General features: G+C 53.7%; 1 protein-coding gene across 9 annotated transcripts; it reads left to right on the top strand.

Moving 5' to 3' along the window:
• Nucleotides 1-3,172: 3,172 nt before the first annotated feature.
• On the top strand, nucleotides 3,173-22,051 carry ZDHHC1 (zinc finger DHHC-type containing 1). 9 transcript variants are annotated; one of them, XM_033128087.1, is made up of 12 exons: nucleotides 3,173-3,455; nucleotides 9,237-9,283; nucleotides 10,587-10,829; nucleotides 15,155-15,330; nucleotides 16,850-16,951; nucleotides 17,316-17,440; nucleotides 17,539-17,697; nucleotides 17,883-18,037; nucleotides 20,843-20,925; nucleotides 21,169-21,262; nucleotides 21,400-21,478; nucleotides 21,585-22,051. In XM_033128087.1, exons 3-12 carry the CDS (start codon nucleotides 10,587-10,589, stop codon nucleotides 21,869-21,871), a joined length of 1,503 nt encoding a protein of 500 aa, XP_032983978.1. In that variant the 5' UTR covers nucleotides 3,173-3,455; nucleotides 9,237-9,283; the 3' UTR covers nucleotides 21,872-22,051. The 9 variants fall into 9 exon arrangements, with proteins under 9 accessions (XP_032983978.1, XP_032983977.1, XP_032983976.1 ...); XM_033128086.1 differs by having other exon boundaries at nucleotides 10,553-10,829; nucleotides 17,925-18,037; nucleotides 21,588-22,051; XM_033128085.1 differs by having other exon boundaries at nucleotides 10,553-10,829; nucleotides 17,925-18,037.
• Nucleotides 22,052-22,742: the final 691 nt, after the last annotated feature.

The raw sequence follows: 22,742 nt of genomic DNA, 5'->3' as shown, positions 1-22,742 counted from the left end.
GCAGTAGCTATTGTTACCCTCATTTCACATAGGAGCAAAATGAGATTTAGAGAGGTTGAGAAATTTGCCTAGCTGGTAACTGGCAGAACTGAGATTGAAACAGGTAACCACTGACCTGCTCTGGGACAAGTGACATGTCCCAGGAAGCCTCGGTGCACACTGGCTTTACGGACAGGCTGCTGGTTCCGTCCCAGGGTGGGATGAGCCGCCTTTGCCCACCTGCTCGCCCAGAAGTCTCTTCTGGAAATTCTTGGAGGAACGTAAGCCAGCTCGGTATCTTCTCACATGCGTGTGCGCAAGCTCTCACAACCACAATTGGGCTTTTTCTCCCTGTGGCCTGGGCTCTTTCACCCTGGGCAGACCTGCCTTGTAGGTCGGGGGCAGCAGTCCTGCCCAAAGGGCTGACTTCTGTTCCAGAAAAATGTGTCACGTTTTCTTAGGAAGGAAGTTGGAACAACACCAAGTAAAGGGAACCCTGTGGGAAAAGGCCTGGGGATGGGAGCAAATACTGCAGGTTCCAGGAGTTGAACCAGCCTCACAGGGCACAGGGATGAGGAGGTGGACAGGAGCTTGCTAAGCAGGGTTTTGGAAGCCATGCTTTAGTGTTTCAGTTGATCCTAGAGGCAAAAGGGGCCCCTGAAATACCTTAAACAGAAGACTGATGAGGTAGTGTTTTCATGTTTGGTAGATTTCTCTGCTATCTGCCTGCCTGGGAGCAGACAATGTGTGGCCGTCCCCAGTAGGTGATGCCCTGGGCAGTGTCAGGCTCTGGATTGGAGACTAAACGATGATGACAGACTCAGAAGAACATGATCAAACTGCCTGTGCCTTTAAAAAGCAAATTTGGCCAGAGGGAGTCCTCTTTCAGAGATCCTGGCCTGGAGTCACTCAAACCTCAAGAGAATCTGAGTTGTCACTTTGGAGGTTTGTTTCAAATGAAACAGCTTTAATTGGTTATATGTATGTGTACTTAACTCTATTAGTAGGCCTGTACTGGTTGCCTACTGCTGCTATAACAAGTGGCCACAAATTTAGTGGATTAAACCAACACAGATTTATTATCTTACAGTCCTGGAGGTCAGAAGTTTGAAATGGGTTTCACTGTGCTGAAGTCAGGGTGTCAGCAGACTAATTCCTCCTGGAGGTTCTAGGAGAGACTCTGTTTTCTTGCCTATTCCAGCTTCTGAAGCCACCTGTATTCCTTGGCTCATGGCTTCTTTCTCCAGTTTCAAAATCAGCAGTGCAATACCTCAAATTTCTCTGAACTTCGCTTTCATCATCATGTCTCCTTGTCCCCATGTCACTCTGACCCTCATGCCTCCCTCTTCTATGGGCCCTTGTGATTACACTGAGCCTACGTGTATAATCTTCCATCTCAAGATCCTTAACTTAATCATATCTGCAAAGTCCCTTTTGCCATGTAAAGTAACGTAGTCATAGGTCCCAGAGATTTGGATGTGGACCTCTTTGGGGGCTGTTATTTTGGGGGCCTAATTTGTTAAAGTGGGGCTACTACCCACTTAAACAAATTAAGAGAAAGAATGATAAGTCTGGCAGCTAGGAGGAGGACGGCCTGGATGTAGGTATGCTGATGTTAGGAAAACCAGACAGGAGACTGTTGCAGAGTCAGCAGGGAAGGTGCTGGTGGTCTGGGCTAAAGTGGAGTGGGAAGAATGGACACAAAACATGTTTCAGAGGGAGGATGGCCTGGTCCTGGAAACTGCTGGGGTTAGATGAGCAAGACTGGGTAGATGCTAGTGCCCGTTTGAGGGTCCAAGGGGAGGAGCAGGTTTGTGGCAAGGACAAAGAGGGCATGTATTGCATGGACATAGCCATGGGATGTTCAGCAGAGGTGCCCTGGGAGAAGGTGGGCCCAGGGTCTAGATACCTGAGTCTCGGGTCCTTCCTCTCCCTGTGGGCATACATAGGCTCATTCTCCACCTTGACTTCTGGGTCACCATCTCTGTTTAACCCTAAGTTCTCCAATTCCAGATAAGAGTTTAGGAGCTGTCTTGTATTTCCGAGGCCAGAGTAGCATTAATATTTATTCTACATCGAGTTTATCAATTCCTGGAAACGAGACTTTAAATAATAGAGAGATAAAGTCGCTTGCACAAGACTCACAACTGGCAGGCGACAGAGCAGGGGTTGTTATGTTGCTTTAATTGTGTGCTTGTGAGCATACATTTTAGAGATGGGGGTATTTTCTGTCCAGTCCATTCTGAACAGATAACCAGCCAGCTACTCACCATTTTAGGGCCTTAGTGATATGGGTAGGACAGCTGGCAGAAGATAAAGCCTCCTCCTCTCTTTTTAAAGAAAGCCTGCGCTCATGGGAGAGTCCATTCTGAGTGTCCCCAAGGAGAAGGGAAGAGGGAGCTTTCAGGGAAGCCAGGTCCACAGGGAAGTTCCCTAGGACAGGAAAGAGAAGAGAGTCTGCAGGCCCTGGAACAGAGGAAGCAGGTGCCTGTTCTGTGGCAGCCCTGGCACAACAGGCATGGCCCCACAGAGCCTAAACCTGAAAGTCCTTGTGGATGGGACAATGGCTATGGCCTCGGTGCCTCAGAGAGGACCCATGACCAGAGGACAATTCTCAAACTGTTGCTGTAGGACATCCTGGTTCTTGGAATAACCTGGGTAATAGGAGTTCAGTGGAGACCGAGATTGATTTGTCCACCAGCTTGGAAGATGGGGGCTCACGGTAGGATTTATGCTTGATTGAAAGAAAGGCGATATATTTTGCGCTACATATTTTAAGCTCTTATACTTCACACTTTACATTTTGGGGCACCTGCACATTTGTGTATTTATTTGTCTAGCTGTCTTCCCCTTAGCCTGGAATCTCCCGAAAGAGCAGGGATCTCCTGGTTGTTCCCCCATGGTATGTCCAGTGCACAACACATACTCTCATTACAGTGCGCAGGGGTCTCCCTGCGAGTGGTGGTCTCGGGAGAAACTGGAGGGGTGATTTGGAACATGTTAGGATTTCGAGAAGACAAGCTGTGAATCTGGGTGGCGGGGGAGCGAATTTTCTAGGAGAAAGGTTGTAAAGGAAAGGGAAATGGGCCAGCTGAGGCGTCAGGGGTCCTTGGCCTCAGCCGCGGAGCCCGCGCGAAGAGACCAGCGCGGTTTGGCCGCTGCGGGGCGCCGTAGCCCGCGCCGTTGCCAGGGAACGGGTCCAGCGCCGGAGGAGGCCCAGCCCGCCGCTGCCTGGCACCGCTGTAACAGCCCGCCAGCTCCAGCCGAAGCTCGAAGGCTCGCCGGCCTAATCTCCGCCGCGCGGCCCGGGATGGGGCCCCGCTCCGGAGTGCGCCGTCGCCCGGTCCCGGGGGCCTTCGTTACCGCAAGGGACTGAAGCACGGCCACCCTGGGGAGGGTGGACGGCCAGGCGCGGGGGGGTGAACCGCTGGGTGACCTTGGCAGGGCCCATCTGGCTCGGCCGCCACGACGCTCAGGTGAGGAGCCCCCGCCGCGGTTCTCACCTCGAAGCCTGGCGTGAGCCACCGGGTTCCGGCTGCCGCCGCCCAGCCGGGTTCTGCGCTCTCCTGGACAGGGAGCCGGGAGCCTGGGCTCCAGGGGGTCGGGCAGAGCGCGGGGCTTCCTTCTCATATTCATCAGGTTCACAGATCTGCATTGAGCCTTCACTGTGTATCCATCCGGCGCGGGGCCTCCAAATAGAAACGGCCGGTCTCCAGAACCCACAGAGTGTTAAGAGGGGACCTAGGCGGGGTGGGCGTGGGGACAGGCACCAGATACACGACTAAAGTAATTTCAGGTGGGGATAAGAGCTTTGGAGAAGAAATAGAGGGAGGTGGTCAGGTAGGGTCTGCTGTCAAAGGGGACTGAAGCTAAGACCCGAAGGTTGAAAAGGAGCCAGCATTGTGAGCAGGGGAAGGATGTTTCTGGAAGAGGGAGAAGCAAATGCAAAGGTCTGGAGGCTGCAAAATACAATTAAGGAACAGAAAGGGTGAGGGCGCCTTGAAGGATACGGTGGGAGTTTCACCTTTATCCCAGCAGGAAGAAGAAACCATTGAAGAGTTTTCATGAGTTTCAAGTTTTGAAAAGCTCACCTCTGGCTGCTGTGGACAGCGTGGTAGTGACAGCGTACACCCGGAAGTCAGTTGAGGGTCATCCTAGTTCTGCTAATCTAGCTGTGCCTCCTAGATGAACTTACTTAGTCTCTCTGAGCCTCAGTGGCCTCATCTGTGAAACGGGGGTGTTGTTCTGTATGTTGTTTATTAGAGAGAAAGTGAGGGGCCCTCCATCTCTGAGACCAATGGCTGGAGAAGTCTCTGAGAACAGTAGGAAACGATAGGACCTAACTCAGAAAGTTGTGAGGGTTTAATAAATGAATTCTGTCAAAGCGCTTATAGCCTGGCACAGAAGAAGTGTTCTCTAAATGCTAGTGATGGTTATTATTATTGAAACACTGTAGGGGAACAGTGATGGAGGCTTGGATTAGGGTGATGGCATCAGAGATGGTAAGAAGTGGCTTAACTTCCCTTATTGAAGGAGAGCTGGGTTTAGAAATGGGTGAAGGGTGGTCCCTGCTTTTGTGGAACTGGTGGTCCACTGTGGGAGATGAGTTTGTAAACAGATAATCACCATGAGATGGAATAAAAGCAACATTGGTGCTTAATTAGTCAGTTTTTTTTTCTTTTGTGTTTCTTACTTTGTTCTGTCACAACTTTGTTCTTAATGACTGTTTCTTAGTGGGTGTTCTTCAGGGTTTGCTCCTACAATCATGTGAATTGATTTCCTGCTTAAAATCAAGAAACCTTGCCTCAGCTCTTTGGTCTTGTTTCCGCTCCAGGTTGCTCCCTCCTTATTGTCCCCTTTCCTTGGCTTAACTTGAATCCCAAACAGTTTGCGGTGGTGGCTTCAGGCGGAGAATGGCACAGAAAATGTTTGCAGACCACATCAACTCAGGAACGACTGAGGTTTCAAGCTTTTCTTGCCCTAGCATCAGACCTCTGCATGTTGTTTATGGGAGGAGCCCAGCCGCATCTGAGACCAACAACTGGAGAGGTCTATGAGAACAGCTTGAAATTCAGTTTGTTTTCTGGGAGCTGTGATGTGTATCTCTTAGCCAAACTGTAGTCACTTCCCAGAATGTTAAGGCCAGAGGCTTCTCTGGCACCTGTGGGGGATTTTAATAAACAAAGTACTTGCCCCTAAAAATTCTTTTTAAAATGACTTTTTGCACTGTAAAATAGTGTGTACTATGGAGCATTTTCTTTCCAGCCCTCTTCTAGGTGGTTAAATTGGGCATCGATTAAATCTTGGTGAGAATTATTTTAAAAGCAGATCCTGGGAAACAGTGGATAACTTATTTGGAAATATCCGTAGACAGTCAATCTCATGGCAACCAGAAATCCTCTAGCCCAAAGAAAAGATGGTTGGGAGCAAAACCTTCCTGTGGTTTCACCTTCCCTTTGGGTTTGGGAGTCATGAGGAGCTGAAGTGGCCCTTGGTCATGGACTGGAACGAGGTCCTGCCCAGCAACTCCTCTTTTGTGCTGGCTGGTTGTCTGATTCTGGCTTGGACAAGACCTCCAACAGCTCGTAGGGAGCTCTGTGGCTCTTCCTTGCAGATCTGCAGCTGAATGAGTCAGAAGTGCTTTTGAGAGAGTGAGAAAGCATTGAACTAAACCCGAGCACTCTTGTTGCACGGTTGTTAAGCAGGAGTTCCTTGTTTGTTTGGCGTGATCAGGGCTCTGGGTCACATGAGCGTGTTTGGTCCACATGGCAGCCCAGTGGAGCCAGGAGGGCAAGAGGTGATGCCACTGAATTATTTATTATTTGACTTTTTTTTTTTCCAAAAAAATTACATGCAGTACATGCACAAGGTAAAAAAAATTTTCAAACACTACCAAGGAGTACACAGTAAAAGCAAATCTCTGTCTCACCCATAACAACTAGACCTCCTTTCCAAAGGCTGCCCCATGTTTGCTTTCTTGTATTTCCTTCTAGAGAGAATCTGTGCATATAGGAACACAGGTCTCTGCCCATTCGCCTTTGTTTTTACTTACTAGGTAGCACTCTCTACAACCTTTCAACATCTTGCTTTTCCATTTAACTTTCATTTCCTCCCTCGTTGTTTTTGCTGTATAGCATTCCAGTGTGTGGATGTGCCATAGTTTGTTTATATTGTTTTTTGTCCTTTATTATTACAAACAAGATGGCAAGGTATCTTTGTGAGTATATGTATAAGATAAATACCTCGAAATGGAATGTGCGCCTAAGGGTATATGTGTTCTAAAGCTTGGCAGACATTGCCAAATTGCCTTCCAGCTAACTTTTTTGAAAGATAAGTAAAGGAGAGACCCAAAGAGATGGCTCTGTTGATTTCCCCCCTTCCCCCGGGTTCTTCAATCTGTCAGCGGCAGTGCAGGAACCAGAACCAGCCTTTGTCTCTGAGCCAACTCTCATCCCTGGCTCCAACCTGCCTCTCCCTGTTGGTAGCTCAGGTCCCCGGGCCTTCCATGCCCCTATTGAGCCCTGTCACCTCTCCCCTGACCCCCTCAGTTTACTCTCCCAGTTCTGTGGCCTCTCTCCACAAATCCTCTTCAGTAATTGAAACTTGGGCCACTCAAGTAGTTGATTTTCCCCCGAAATCCTCAACCTTCTTGCAGGAATCCAGGGATACCTACAAGCCTCTCCAGGGCTGGTACTTTTCACCTCAGTCTGGTTCTTGTGACAGTACATGCATGAATCTCAGAACCGCATTCCTAAATATTTTTTTTTGGTAAGAGCTGAGGTGGGCAAGAGGGAAGTGGATCAGTCATGCAATTATTCTACAGTTCATAATGCTAACTTAAAATGTTAAGATTTCTCTCATTTAAATTAAGGTAGCCTAACATTATTTTGAAAGTGCTATTTTAGGCTTTAGCAAGTCAACATTAATAGGAACAGATTATAGTCATCGTGGCAATGGCCTTCACCTTGTTGGGACAAGGGAGGGGCCGGTATAGCCCTTCCAGTCGGCCTCAGAAATCAGGTGGTTCCTCAGCTTACCAAGGAAGCAGCTACCTTTTGCTCTACCACTCCAGGGGGCCTCTTCCCTCTGTCTCTGCCAGCTTAACTCTGGTTTGTTCTGTGGCAGCAGAAGGTACACGAAGAATCTTTTATGACGGCCCACATATCCCTCAGCCCACCAAAGGTTCAGCTGAGGGCCTTGGGTAGGCAGGGGAGAGCTTGTGGGCTTGACCTCCACCTCCCTCCCAACTTCTCCCAAAGCACTGGGCTGCTGCTGGGGGGTCACCTTCCCCCAGACCCTATCCCCTCTTGCTCATGCCCACCACCGCACTGTGATTAGAAAGCTTTCCAAAACCCCCATCGCTTTTCTGTCACTCCGCTGCTTTAAACTTCCCGTGACTCCCTGTGGCTTCCTCACCTGGCTTCTTAGGACCCCTGTGATCTACTTCCTCAGCTCCACCCTGCCTCCCCTAGCCCCCAACCCCATCCAGGCGGCGTTCTGTCACACGAAGTGGTTGGCCCTTTCAAGGACCTCACCCACTCACTACCTGATGTCTGTCTGCATCTGTCTGGGCCCACAGAAAGTAAGACCCTGAGGGCAGGAGCCTGGTCTCATCTGTGTTTAGATCCTCAGTGCACGCAGGGCGTTGGATCCCAATAAGCGCTGACTGGGCCAAGGTGTGAGTGCACAAGCGGAGCACATCGTCCAGGAGCAGAGCCACATATCTTTTAACCTGGTCTCCTAGAGAAGTGCTGAGCAGAGAGGGACAGCCAGGGAAGTCCTGGGTCTGGTGACAGTGCTGGATCCCATCTCTGCTTGAGGCCCCATCTGGGATTCTCTGACCTCCCCGTCCTTTTAATCAAAATCTTTTGGGCTAAAAGAATTTGTGATCAGCAACCCTACCAGAGCAAATGTCATCAGTTAAGAGTTGGCTGGCCCAGGCTTTGGGGCAGGTGGCATGCTGCAGGGGACTTAGATCTAACAGCACCATCCCCTCGTCCGTGGTCTCATGCAGTGGTACCTCTCTGAGCCAGGGGTACCCTGGTTTGGAGTCAGAGTCACCCCCAAGGCTGTTTGTGTGGGCTTCTGGCTTCAGATGGTGACTCCTCTCACCTCAGGTATCTGGGCTGCAGCAGCACTGGGGGTGCCGTGGCCACTGCTAGCCCACTCTGGGCAGCGGGGACATGTCAGCCATGTACCTCTGCTTCTCTCTTTAGAAACTCCCTCAAGGTGTAGGGCTATTCAGGTGTGAGGATGGCAAATGGAAAGCCAGAACTTAGGGATCCCCATTCACAGGTTCCCTTCAGAGTCATTGCTTTAGTGATGAGTCATGGGAGAAGCGATGTGCAAACCACAGGGATTTGCCCCCTACGCTGGGCAGAACCACCCAGCTCAACTGTATTCACAGGGCTTGAACTGGTGACCTTTGACTATTTCCGAAAGTCAAGGACAAAGATTTGCTACTTCTGGGGACATTCAATATAAAGTGATGCCAGCTTCTTGGTCACCTTTGTCACCTTTGATGAAAGGTGAGAAGGTTAGAATGGCGATCAAGTGGCCCGGCTCTTATAACAAGGTGGTCCATGGGTCCACTGACGTCAGAAAGCAACTTCAAACAACCCCATCACTGTGGACGTAAACCTCATAGAGTATCAGATGCAGTAGCTTCAGTGTGGAGATTTGAGGACAAGCCAGAAAGCTATTTTAAGGGTAATTATGACGTCTGTTATTTACGGAGCATTTATGTGTCAAGGCTATACCTACAGGGTCACTGAGGTATACACAGCCCTAGGTAGGCACCCCGACCCCCGTTGTTTAGATGAAGAAACTTGGGCCACTCAGCTGGTAAGTGCAGAGCCCGGGCTTGAACCTGGATCTGTGTCCTCCAAAGCTGGGGCTTTTTTTTCACCTTCCGCTGCTTCTTACTGAAGACACAGAAAATGACCAAAGGATTCCCATTGAGTGCCTGGGAGAAAACTAAGGTCACTTCATCGAGCTTTGAGATGAGGCTCCTCAGAGGTGATTTCAGATGTGCCAGGCTTGGCTTACAGGAGGCTCTGAGCCTGGGGCTGGATGAAGGGCAGAGTGGCTAAGTGCACTTGTCCAGCAGTCAGTGGGCAGTGGGAACCGGGGCAGGGGAGACATGGGTGCGTGGTGCATGTGCGGATTGAAGACAGGGCAGAGTGGGTGGGCCAAATGGCTGCAGCTGGACCAGGATTCCACACCATTGACCATGTCCACATTTCCTTTTATTTCAGATGTTTTCAAGTCAGCAAACATTTATTGAGCACCTACTATATACAAGGTATGTTTTGGGTGCATGGGGGGAACAGAAGTGAATGAAGCACTTGCTGCCTTTAGGGGAAGCTGGTGTAATAGGGGACAGACAGGGGGATGGCAGAAATGTTCCAAATGGCATAGTGACTTGCTCAGTAAAGACTGAATGTGAGGACCCCAACTCCATGTGGGGTACCCCTGTATGAGGAGGTGCTTGCAGTGGGCTCTGAAGGTCAAGTCACATTTTGTTGGACTGAGAAGCAGATGTGCCAAGGCGGGTCTCCCATACTCTTTGGCTGAGTCAGACTCCCTGGCCCCTGGGCAGGGGCTCCTGGAAGGAGAGTCCAGCTGCCAGGGTTTTGTCTGCAGCTCCTGGCCTTTTCCACCAAGAGCTCCAAGTTGGGCTGTCTCCCCAAGTATGGTACTACCTGCCCAGGCTCTGGTCCCACCTCTGGCCCGGAAGATGCTGGCTGTGGGGCTCTTCTGTAATGCCTGCCCTGTATGTAACTTTGGCCACTAGGCCAGCTCTTAGGCCTAAGGATGGCTGGGGTAGGGGACTGCTGCCATCTGGTGGTTGACTCTGGCCGAGGCCTGGCCTTCCCTGAACTCCCTCAAGTCAGTCAAAGGGCATCAGCCCACCTTTTTGTTCTCAGTGCACCAGGCCCAGATTTTACTTAGAGACACACAGTCATTTCTGCTGCTGGAGGGAACCAAAGAGGAATGCTGCCCTCTTCTTGTGTACTGGCTCCTCCCCAGCCAAGAAGCCTCAGCCTGAGGTATAGGGGAGACTATTCAGGGTCCCCTCAGTCTTAAAGGGATTCTGTGCTTGCTGAGGAGCAGAGGCCAGGTCACCATTCTGGGCAATCTCGCTCTCTGTTTCCCTTAGCAAATGTAAGGGGCCCTCTCTGACACTTGCATTTGGGCCGCAGGACAGAGGTGACTAATCCTAAGAGAATCAGCATGTGTTCTCATCTCTCTGGCCCCAACCTTATATTGTTACCAGATGAGAACATGTCTTATTGGGTTTCATTTTGATGGCTGTGGAGATGGAACACTTTGAGTAACAAGCAGCCATTCTGTGTCCTGAAGGAACCCTACCTTGCACGGGCTAGCGCTGGCTCTGGGGGTTTGAGATGAGCACTCCATTACGACTCTGTCCCACTGCCCAACTTCATTATGCTAGGGCGCCGGCTCCCCTGCAGAGTAGCTGGGAGGTGGCTTCGTATCCCAGCCTGCTTCCCCCTGCTGAAACCTGGCTGCAGGCATGGGCTCTGGGCTCCAGCCCAGGCCTCCTCAGTCTAATACTCTCTCTACTCTTTGTCCTTCTGGAGATGAACATCTGCAACAAGCCCTCCAACAAGACAGCCCCTGAGAAGAGTGTGTGGACAGCACCCACGCAGACCAGCGGGCCCTCCCCGGAGCTGCAGGGCCAGCGGTCTCGCCGGAATGGGTGGAGCTGGCCCCCTCACCCGCTCCAGATTGTGGCCTGGCTGCTGTACCTCTTCTTCGCTGTGATTGGCTTCGGGGTCCTTGTTCCCCTCCTGCCTCACCACTGGGTGCCCGCTGGCTATGCTGTATCCTTGGGAAAGTGTGGGGCTAGTGCATGGAATTATGGGAGCAGTGGATGAAAGACATGGCAGAGGCCTGAAGCTGTGCTCCAGAGCCTAAGAGAGCACAGGCAGGCTCTTTGTCTTCTCTGGGGGGCCAGCTGCTTACCTGCCTGGCCTCAACCCCCCTTTGACTCCGCCACCTGATGAGGTAAGCTGACAGGCCTTAAGTACGTTGGAGAATTTAAAGCCCCACAAAGATGGGAACTTCATCAACTAAGGTACCACCGGAGCGATTACAGAGGACAGCCTGGACGTTCTCTTTAAGCTAATTGTGTCTAGAACTCAACAGAGGATAAGTTAGAGAGTATTCCATTTACGGAAGAATTTTTCACTTTTCAAAAAGAGTCATGGTAGAATTCTTTTACATAGCAAGTTTCCTGGTACATTTAAGATGTGATTTTATTTATGGACAAATTATTATGCCGTAACCAGGACTGTTTAGGATTTTGTAAATCAGGCTCTCTTAGCATTGAGGTTGAATTGACTAGAGGAGGGATAAAGATGTCCTGGAGGCTTCTGGGAACAGTGACAAACTCGAACTTGCGTGAGCCTAATGGCGTGACTGTCCCAGCCCTGGCCATAACTCCCAGGAGCAGAGGATGTGGCTATAAGGCTGGGAGGTTGGAGTATAGCAGGTGCCATGTGCTCGTGTGCAGAGGGTGCCCATGTGAGTATGCCGTGGCGTGTATGCTTCATGGAGATGAGTCCTGGGCCTCTTGGAGAAGAGGGCGAGGATGAGCTGAAGGAGGTTAGCAGGGATGCACTTAAATGCCTCGGACACAGAGTTAGCAGCGGAGCTTGGTCTCAGCTCAGCCCTTTTAGGGCTGTATAAGGCTGAGCAGTTTCTGCCAGCTCCCTGGGTCTCAGCCTCCTCCTCTGTGTGATGGAAGAGTCCTGCCTGCTTCCCAGGATGGGGACACAGAGCACACAAGAATGTGTATGTGTGCACCAGAATGCATGAGCCACACGTATGAGCATGCTCTCTTGAAAAACCACAAAGCCCTGGGCTGGTGAGTGACAAGGGCAGGTGTGTGAAGGACTCTAGAAAAGGTTGCCATCCTCAGACACCAGCTGTGTCATGGGGGGCGCTTCCTGGTTCATTAGGGCCCAGGGCCCAGTCATCAGCTCTGTAAGTAGAAAAGTGGACTTTTCCTGAGGTGACCAACAGGCCTTAGTCAGGGCTATTGCCTGGATTGCTTCCTGGAATATTCCTCTCCTGATCTAGAATGGGCACACTCTTCACTCAGATTCCCTGGGTTTCTACCGTCAGGGTACCTGGGAAGCCAGATTAATAACCTTGTGGCTTGGAGCGAGCAGAATCAGAGCAAATAACAATAAACAAGAGTAACGAGCATTTATCGAGCACTTATATGTGCCAGGCACTGTGCCAACCCTGTACATGGATTATCTCATTCGATCCTCATAATCTGTAAAGAGGGTATTCTCCCACTCTACTAAGGAAGATATTGGGGCTCAGAGAGATTAAGTGACTTTCTGAGGTCACACAGCTGGTACCCAGTGAGGCCAGAAGAGCTATTCAGGCAGGCCGACTGAGACAGTGCGATGGTTTGAGGGTTTTTCCTCTCCACATTTATTGCTTTGGGCAATGTGGAGGCTCACAGAACCACCCAGTCTGGCACCCCCATTTCCAGGCCTGGACGGTTCTCCTTCCATCAAAGCCACCTTCCTTCTGTAGGCCCTGAGGAATGAGGTAGGGTAATGGTATGTACCAAGTACCTACCTTGGCTTGGAACTGGGCTGGGACCTCAGGGTGCAAAGATGAGCAAGGGGTGCTCAGCCTCCCCCTGGAGGAAAGCCTTGCAGATTGGAGAATGTCACATGGTAAGTATGTGACAATGTCACGTGGGGCTAGGGGCTCATCCAGCAGACTGTGGGTGCAGGAAATGAGCATCTAGAACAACATCCCCACAGGCCCAGCCGTACACCCCTCCTCCACGGCTCCCCTCCTCCCCTGTGCCCAACCTGCCTCTACACGTGCTCTTGACTCCGCCCCTTTCCTTCATCACCTTTATCTAGTCAGTCATCAAACTGAATAGCTATCGAGTTTGCCCTCTTTTCTCCCCACTGCCATCTGCTTCTCTTACCTAGAGGACCATTTCATTTCCAAGCCAGTCTCCCCACACATGCTGTCACTCTGGCCGGTCCGTCTGTGTTCCTGCAGCCAGAGTGCCCCTTCAAAAAACAAATCTGATAAAGTTGCTCCCCAGCTTAACACCCTCTAATGACTTTTTCCTACCTTAAGGAATGAGGTTAAGATGCTCAAGCCTCTCCAGTTCTGGCCTCTGCCCATCTCCCCAGCCTCTTCTTATTTCCTCTGTTGCGACAACACTGGTCTCTGCCTGGAAGCCCCTTACCTCTCTTTCCATCCCAACACTCAACTAAATCAGAAGTCAAGAACTGACAGCACATAAGCCAGTTTGGACTACATATTTTTTTTGTTTTAATTGAGGGATAATTAACATACAAAATACACAGATCTTAAGTGTTCCTTTGGCAATTGGATTTAAAAATTATTTCCTCGTCAACATTTAAAAAATGAGAGCCCTCACATAAAAATCCAGATTTCTGGTTCCTTTTGAAAAGCCGGAATTTGGTGATGTCAGCCCTCGTTCTTGCATAAGCTGAACTGGAACGACCCCTCTGGTTGGGACTCTGCTTCTCCCAGTACGCAGCCAGGTCCTCTTTCCTCTTTACCTGCCAGGTCCCTATTACCGTTCCTCTCCAAGTCTCAGCTGAGGTGATACTTCCTCAGGGAAGCTTTCTGGATCCCTTCAGACTAGATGAGGTCACACAAACTCATAGTCCCATGAACTTTCTTCATTGTAATCCAGCCATTATATGATTAACATCTGTGTTTCCCACAAGACTGTAGGCTCCTTGGGGCTAGGGACCAAGTCTGTCTTTCTCCTGCCATATTCCTCAGTGTCTGGTGTAGAGAAAGACCTCAGTAAACAGTTGAATGCATGAAGTGTTGGAGCAGGCAGGTAACTAAGTGTTTGTCCACTTTTAGTGTGTCTGAAGAGAAGCTGGAATGGTGAGGAGTAAGTGGTTGGTGATACCAGAGCAGTTTGGGAGGAGCCAAAGGCTTCGGCACTGAGCTGAAGAGTAAACTCTAGCTTGAGAGCCACTGAGAGCTAGTGTAGGAGTGTAAGCAGGCGAGGCTTTCGGTTTAAGCTCTTCAAAGGTCACTTTGGGAGCAAGCAAAGGGCAGACTCAAGGGGACCCAGACAGGAAGAGCAGAGTCGGGAGACTATGGGGATAACTCAGCAAGAGGTGAAGGCCTGACTCATAGCCAGGGCCATTGAGAGGTTTGGATGGGCCACTGATTGTCTCCTTCAGCTATGGTACAGCACATTAGGGCAGAGCCTGGCTCATGCAGACGTGTAGGGAAATTTGGCTCCTGGGAGGAGAAGGAAGGGAGAAAAGGAAATTGGACAGCGGATGGATGGAGGATGAATGATGGAGGGATGATGTCTGCCTGGCTAGTAAGACGATGGCTGGATGGAGGGTGGGTGGCTCTCTGGGTGGAATCTTTTGGTAAATTTTTACACATTCAAACTTTGCAGCAAGTTGTCAGCATACTTGTCTCCAGCATTTGGCCCAATCACTGAGCATATACTTGTAAGTCCTGGAAGAGCTGTATTGCAGCTCCAGGAATTAGACATGCTTTCCCCAGTCAGGTGCTGAATGTGTCAGGCCATCCTACATGCTCAGCCGCAGGGCTCCAAGCACCTGGACTCCAGGTCAGGGAGGCGGTGGGTATATGAGGCCCTGTCTGCAAATGATTCTCCATTTGGCCTGGCTACTGAGAGAGGATGGCTGCTTCCCTCTCAGAGCTGATTTCCTGTGAAAGCAAGACAAACAAGCTTAGAACTTAATATTTTTGTGTCCCTTGACCTTAGCTGATGGCCTCTTTAAGTCTCACTTCACTATTTAGACTATGAAACCAGATTGGATTTGGAGGTCAGACTGTGCCAGGCCTGGAGAAGGGAGGCCAGGCCCTTTGGTTGGGTCCCTTGGCAGCAGCAGGCACTTGCTGGCTTGTGAGCTCTATTACCAGGTGGCCCCTCTCCTGTGTCTGGGGCGTGGGTACTGCTGCAGAGGTCTGACAAGGAAGCTCTCAGGTCCTGGCAATGGGAGATGGCACAGGCTAGGAGTCTCTGTGTGAGGGAGTCACCTGGAGGTGGAGAGCAGTTCTCTCCCCACGGGAAGCAGGCGTGGGGCTCCTAGCCAGCAGTGCGGAGTGAGTCTTTAACCTGCTGGGCCAGTGTATGGGCGCCATCTTCGCCGGCCACCTCGTGGTGCACCTGACTGCTGTCTCCATCGACCCAGCAGATGCCAATGTGCGGGACAAGAGCTATGCAGGGCCCCTGCCCATCTTCAACCGCAGCCAGCACGCGCATGTCATCGAAGACCTGCACTGCAACTTGTGCGACGTGGATGTGTGAGTGTGTGTGCACTGACAGTGCGTGTGGGCGAGGAGCGTGCCTGGGCAACTGCCAGAGGGAGCTCAAGGCCGAGGGGCATGCCCGTGGCGGTACAGCCATCCTCATTTACAAAGTCAAGAATCTTGATGGAGCGACAGAGAATTGGGTGAAGGAGAAGGTGACAGGAAACGGAGATGAGGGCAGCATTTCCCACCGTTAACACAGGAAACATTTGGCACTGCCACAAACATTTCTAGTGACTGACTCTGCCAGTCACCCCTCCCCCCCAATCTCACAAGCATTCCCAGGGAGCGTCAGGGAGGGGAGTTAATTCTTGAATGCCTACTGTGTGCCAAGCGCTGATGCACAGCTACCCTGCAAGGTGGGCAGCATCTTTCTCACTTCACAGAGGAGGAAGAGCCCAAAGCTCTTTGGGCAGCAGAGCCAGATTCACCACCAGCCTGCCTGGTCCCTGAGGTGATACTGTTACCTTTGTGTACCCATGAGGACTCAGGCACAGAGAGGCCAAGTGACTTGCCCCAGGTCACATTGCTAGTGGGGAGAAGAATCAGAAAGTGCGATGCCCCTTGGCTGGTCCAGCCTCCCTAGGCCCCGCCCCAGCCTCAGGTAGGAAGAGGGTGTGGTCCAAGGCCAGCCCCACACTTCTAATCTGAAGTCCCAGGCAGCCTGTGAGGGGTCTGTCCACAGAACAGAAAGGGAGCCCAGGGCATTAAGGTGCTGAGGATTTCAGCATCAGACTGTCCTTTCCCTCACTAGGCACCAGTCAGCGCATTGCTCCTCAGTGGGTGCCCATTTCAGTTGCTGCCCATTTCAGGGGTCCTCCCTGTTCTCAGGAAGGGGCCGCACCCCACTTTTCCTCACTCCTTTGGGGTTCCCTGGTCCCTCCCGGGGCTGGTAGACTCGCTTGCATTTCTAATGGCTTCACCTCATCTGCGGTGAATTGCCTTGATGTTCACCCAGACGTCAGCTTGCTTCTCTTCCTTTGGCTCCCTTTGGATGAGCCCAGACAGACTGAGGTTTTCTGGGAAAATGCCAGTAAAATTCCCGTAGAATTTTACAGGGAAATAGGCACTCCAAAAATAGAGATGCCAGGGAGAGCAATGCAGGCCCTGGGCCTGGCAGCCTTGCTCTCCTGCTTCCTGGCGCACACCTGCATCGTCTCCTGGCTCGGCGCCGGGGTCCTTGCTTGGAAAGGAAGACCCATTGCCGTTTCACACCACCATCACCCGGTGCGCAGTCCCAGAGTGGGACACTGTAATGTCCCCTACTTTTCCCGCCTCCGGGTCCCCAGCTCTTCAGAAGCACTGCCTCCTCCGGGTGCCCCGCCGCGCAGTGCCGCCAGAGGGCGCGCACGCTCCCCGTCGCCAAGCGCGGTCCCGCGGATGCACCCGGTGGGTAACCCGCTACAGGCCCAGCGCTATGGTCCCTCCGCCGACTCCCGCCGCTACAGCCAGGCCGGGTGGCGAAGGGGAGGACGAGCCGGCCGATTGCGCTGTGCTCCGTCCTATCCCGCAGGAGCGCTCGCTCCAAGCACTGTAGTGCCTGCAACAAGTGCGTGTGCGGCTTCGACCACCACTGCAAGTGGCTCAACAACTGCGTGGGCGAGAGGAACTACCGGTGAGAGTGGGCCCGGGCCACACGGGTGCCTGGGGGTGCACGGGTCTGAATGTGAGAGCCGGGACCTTGAAGCTGCGCAGGGGGCAGGGCGGGGAGGGGGGTGCTTGGAGGACCTGGGCACTTGCCGTGTTCTTCTCTGAGGGTGATGCTCTTGATGGCTGCCTCCTGCTGGACCAGGGACAGGTGGGGACCTATGGCGTGGCTTCCGGTCTTCACTGTTGCCCTAAGCTTTTGGCTTTCTGAGGAGTTGGAGCTGTGGCGTCAGAGGCCTGGCTCTCCAACCCGACCATGGGTCTTTTTGAGCTCTGGGCCCTTACCCAGCTGGAGCACCTGGGTGCTGACAGCTGCCCATGGCTGGGCCCAGGCTCTTTCTACACAGTGTGGCATCTGCTTTACTGGGTGTCCTGCTCCTCGTGCTGGTGGCCACTTATGTCTTCGTGGAGTTCTTTGTCAACCCCATGCAGCTGCGCACCAACCACCACTTTGAAGGTCTGTCTGGGCCCCAGACCTATTCCCACCCGTTAACCCTGGGCCTGTTCTGGTCACTGGTCACAGCGGCAGCTGAGCACAGTCTCTCTGCATTGCAGTCCTGAAGAATCACACGGATGTGTGGTTTGTGTTCCTGCCTGCTGCCCCTGTGGAGACCCAGGCTCCTGCTATCCTGGCCCTGGCTGCCCTACTCATCCTTCTGGGCCTGCTCTCCACAGCCCTGCTTGGCCACCTACTCTGCTTCCACATTTATCTCAGTAAGTGCCCCCACCTACACCTGCCTTGCAGGGAGGTACCCAGTTGGGCTGTAGAGCCCTGAAGCCATGCCCCTTCCCACTGCTGGCTCTCTATGGTGGCCTGGTCTCACTCCATGGCTTAGTGTATATTGGGACAGTCGTTTCAGCCTGAGACTGGGTGCCCTCCCTCATCTTCTGAATTCCAGGGCCCCCTTTCCACTGCACTGAGCCTTCTCTCACCCCCTCAGTGTGGCACAAGCTCACTACCTATGAATACATCGTGCAGCATCGTCCGCCACAGGAGGCAAAGGAGGCCCACAGGCAGCTTGAGTCGTGCCCCCCCAAGATGCGGCCCATTCAGGTACAGAAGTGTCCCAAAAGGCTGAGGGGCTGGGAGATGGGGCCTGGGTGTGGGAGGGGTGGTAGGCTGTGCGGCAAGCTACCAATGATGAGACAAGGCAAGGGAAAGCAGGCCTGGAACAGTAGCTGGGCTGGGGGTGCTGGGGGGGCAGCAGAGGTGAGGCCATGTCTGTACTGAGCACATGCCAGCCTGCTTAAGCATGGGCACAGCATGAAGGAGCCCTGCATTTCCCGGATCCCATGTCCAGGCTCATCCAGGCTCCAAGCACATGCTGCAGGGTGTGAAAATGGGAGCCTGGAAGTGGGCAGGTTGGAGCTGCGGGAGAAGACAGAGGGATGGACCAGAGAATGGGTCACCAGTTTTTTTCTCCTCCTATGACCCTGAGCCCTTATACCCATTACCCTGTTTAATCCTTAAAACAGCCCATGAGGCAGGTAATGTTGCCACACCCATGTTGCTGATGAGCATACTGAGACCAAGAAAGGTTAAACAGAAGCTGGGTCTGGGAAGAGTTAAGGTCTCTACACTCTGAAGCAGGAACCCTTCAGCCCAGGATAGGGCTTGGCCAGTCCAGCTGCTGACCAGCCTATCCCCATTCCCACGCCCCATGGCTTCCTGAGGTCAGCAGCTGGGGGTGGGGGTGGTCCAGTCCTCAGAGCCCCCAGGGACTAGAAGGCAGGGGGCCCAGGCAGGCCCTTGCTGGGAAGGCTGAGCCCTGGATCCCAAGTCCTCATAGCAACTGGACACAAACACAGGCTAGTGGGCGGGTTGGGGAGGGCTTGGGACCCTGCCTCTCCTGTTCTCACTGCCAGGGGTGGGCCAGGCTGCCAGGCCTGGGGGAATGCTGGCTGTTGGTGGAGACTCCCCTGCCACACCACCATGTACCTGCCCTGGTGCTGGGCACTGACCCCATGTAAGCACAGTGGCAGCCATCCTGGGGCGTGGGCATCATCCTTGCCCCCACTTCACAGGATTCTGAGGTCCAGAGAGGTAGGCAGGAGACTTTCTCAAGCTGCATAGTTGGTACCCATTGAGGCAGCGCTGGCTCTGGGATGCCCAGACTCGAGAGCTCTGGGCCCCTGCCCTATAGTCACTGCTTGCCTACGCTTTGGGGCCAGATGTGCCAGCAGAAAGGACATTTCATGTCATCTGCAAATGACCTGAGGGAGACGTACCCAGGAGGAGGGGTGTGCAGAAGAGAGCTGAGGCTGAGAGGTGCCACACTACCATTCAGGAGTGTGCAGATATTAAAGGTCTCTGAAGGAGGATTGTATGGAGAGCCATGATGAGGGGAGGGGGGTTTTCAGTGGGGACACCCTGGTGACACCGTCAGACTTCCCCAACTGGCTAGGGCCTGGCTCCTGTCCCATCCTAGCCCCTCAGGCTTCTGGAACTGTCTTCTACAGCTGCCAATGCCCACCAGAGTGCACCAGAATAGGCTTTTCCCTTTCTGCTGGGCCGTGGAGGGGTGCTGGGTCCACACTGGGGAAAGGGAAAAATGTGGGGGGAGGATTAACTTGAGGTCCCAGTCCTTATGATTGGTCTCTGACCCCTTCCTCTTTCCCAGATCTCCTCTGCTCAGGCTTGGCAATCCCACACTTCGCCCCAAAGGGCCAGCCTGGGCAGAGGTTGGGCACAGGGTGTGCTGGGCTTCAATCTCTGCATTTGTGTAGCTAGCCTGTGGCCAGCTGGGCTCTGTCCCCTAGATTTGCCAGGGCCCCAGGCAGCCACCCCACCCCCACCCTGAGCAGGAATGCGGGAGGGGCCCCACTCTGGAGCCGTTGCCCCCAAACATAGGCTTGTTTTAGAGACGGCGTTTGCTGTTACATTGTCGTCTCTACATTAGTCAGGACGCTTGCGTCTCCATGGAAACGGCTGCCGAGCGGGCGACAGCTGTCCTGGTGCCCTTCCCCTCACCCCCGCCCTCTCAGTGGGGGCGAGGCCTCATCATCCTGGCTCCTCCCCACATCCTCGGCGCAAACGCCTTCCCGGGCTGCTGGCTTTTGTTTCCGCACCTGCAGCCCTCCTGGGTGTAGCTGGAGGGCGTCCTGCGTGCTGGGGTGCAGGCCTAGGCCACTCCTTCGACATCCTGGCCTCAGGCCCTTTAACTTTCAGGGGTTGGGTCTGAGAATCCCAGGGTCGCTGTTAGGATCAGCGACTAAACAACTCCATGAGCCTGGTCTCCAATGGGGCTGTGGTGCTGTTTTGTCCACCACCCCTTGCCTTCCCTTTTAGGGTGGGGGTGGGGGAGACCGAGCATGGCCCCCACCCCAGCAGCTGAGATTGAGGCTGGGACTTTTGAGGATTCAGCTCCGTGGGAACCTTAAAGTCATGCACACAGCCTCGTTTGCACACTTAGCCTGTGAACGGCTGCTGCGTGTCCTAGCTAGGGGGGGGGAAAAAGTTGGTTCAGAGACTGGTGCCTTGGGAGGGGCCAGGAGCAGGAGAGGGCAGCTCCAAGGGCCTCTTCCCCACCACCCCACTAGGCCAGAGCAGCTCTAGACTAGGTGCCTTGGACCTATGAGGTTGGGGCTTCCTGGAAGAGGTGGAGTTTGACTGGATGAAGTGAGGAGATCCCTGGGGATAGAGTAAGGTCCAGAAATGGGTGTTTTAAGCTTCATCCTGTAGAGGGGTTTTCCCAGCAAAGCTGGGAAGTCTGGAGGACAGCCCTAGATCTCTGCACACAGACCTCCCAGAGTCCATTGAGGGGGTGAGGGTTGTGTCCAGGACTGGGTGGGCTCAGGACTCAGAAGGCCCTGGATCCATACCTGGCCACCCAGCCTCCCTGATCCCTACCTTCCCCAGGAGATGGAGTTCTACATGCGGTCCTTCAGCCATGTGCGCCCAGCGCCCCCTGGCCAGGCCAGGTCTGCTGCAGTGAATGCCAAGTGAGTGTGATCTGGGCATAGTTAGCTGGGCATCTCCCATTGGCATGGCAGGGCCATCTGAGCTGGGAGAAAGGGGGTAGACCAAGAACAAGGCATATGTCTGGGTCCAGCCCCATCTGGTCTTGTACAGATTAATGCCCCTCTACTGTCTGCTCCGAAGGGAGGCTTACTTGAGGATCTCCAGCTGGGAGGGATTTGAGGGATCACCTGCATCCAGCGCTTACCCTCCCACTTCCCCCTCAGTCCCTCCGGGTTCCTTGCCACTGGCAGCCAAGTGGAGCCTCCACCGCCCTCCTCCCCAGAGACTCTGGCTCTGCCCCCTGGGACCCGACCCCAGGTAGGGGTACTGTGCTGGGCTTCCACCCCTGGTGGAAGGGGATGGGAAAGAAGCCTCTACCCTGCCCCACTCTTTTGTTGTTTCTGGCCATGTGGGGTTTGGGGAAGGGATACTCAAGCTCCCGACTGTCTCTGCAGAAAAAGAGGAAGCGGCGTGTGTATAAGGTGCCGACCTCTGGGACCTTGGACCTTGAGGCCCCGCTGCCCAGGCTGCCGGGTGAGAGCCCTTCGTGACTGGATCCTACACTGGGAGTTCCGAGGGAAGGAAAAGTAGGGACCCGAGCGAGTCGCAGCCCCTAGCCTCACGTTTCCCACTACCCCAGCAGGACCCCGGGCCCCAGGCCACGGCTCCAGCTCGTCGTCGGATTCCTCGGGCTCCAGCCCCGTTCACGCCGCTGGCCCTGCAGGCGCCTACCACTCGGCGTCAGCCGAATCCATGGACGAGATTCCTGTGGCTCAGACACGCCTGGGCAGCGCCGCTCTGGCCGCCCCCGGGGTCAGGGGCCCAGAGCCCGGGCTGGCGCTGCAGGCTCGGGTGCCCGCCGTTTTCGTGAGCCCGAGCAGCGGCGAGCCCAGGGCGCGAGGCGGCCGGGAGGCCGATCTGGCTTAGCTGGCCAAGAGGCAGAAGGGCCTTGGAGGAGCGGCCGGCTCGACTCTCTATGCAACACCCCCACCCTCGCGAACCGAGTGCACTTTAGGAGCCCGTACGGCCGGCGGGATCGCCCCCCTCGCCACGACTCAGCAATACCCACCCATCGGCCATGATGCTCCAATAAACCTTTTTAATGCCTTTGCGGACTCAACTGCACACTTTCATTGCCAGTCAGCCTAGGGGCAGAGGATGGGGTGGCCACCCATATTGTCTTGTGGAGGTAAACGGGGTCCTGAGGCTCAGGTCCAGAGCTCCCGGTTAGGAAAAATCCTAGAAGGCTGCCGGGAGATGGTTATTTTTCTTGATGGAGTTTGCACTTGGTGACATGAGGGGAAGCAGGCTTTGGGCTCCGGAGGCAGCAGAGGGAGCAGAGACCCAGAGGTTCAGGATCGCCATCAGATGTACCAGGATTCTGGGGCTGGGCACTCGTGATTCACTCATTGTCCCCTCCCGCCCCTAGTGGTCCGGAGTTGTGACTTGGGGATACCACATGTTCAGTGGAGAGCTGTGGTCTTGAGCCAGCTCTAGACCCCTCTGCCCGCTGTCACTGAGGGAAGGGGCCTTCCCACACCTCTGCCCATCTCTTCTCCTTCCCCGTTCCTCTTCCCTCCCAGACTGCCTTCGGCTGCTGCTTTGGGAAACTGATCTCTCCCGGAGGCGGGGGCTTTGGGTGGAGCCCAGGATGGGGGGCTTTTATCCTGCTAAGGGGCCATCCGAGGACATGCAGAACTGCAGAGGGCTAGTCTCCCCGGCCGCCAAGGCCGCGGAGCTGCCCCAGGAACGACCGGAGGAGGCTGTCAAGGCAGCTCCGCCCCGAAGGATCGCGGAG

This window comes from Rhinolophus ferrumequinum, chromosome 15, assembly GCF_004115265.2.
Source record: "Rhinolophus ferrumequinum isolate MPI-CBG mRhiFer1 chromosome 15, mRhiFer1_v1.p, whole genome shotgun sequence".
Classification (NCBI taxonomy): Eukaryota; Metazoa; Chordata; class Mammalia; order Chiroptera; family Rhinolophidae; genus Rhinolophus; species Rhinolophus ferrumequinum.
Note: the sequence above shows the minus strand (reverse complement) of the source record. Positions and strands in the feature narration are given on the sequence as shown.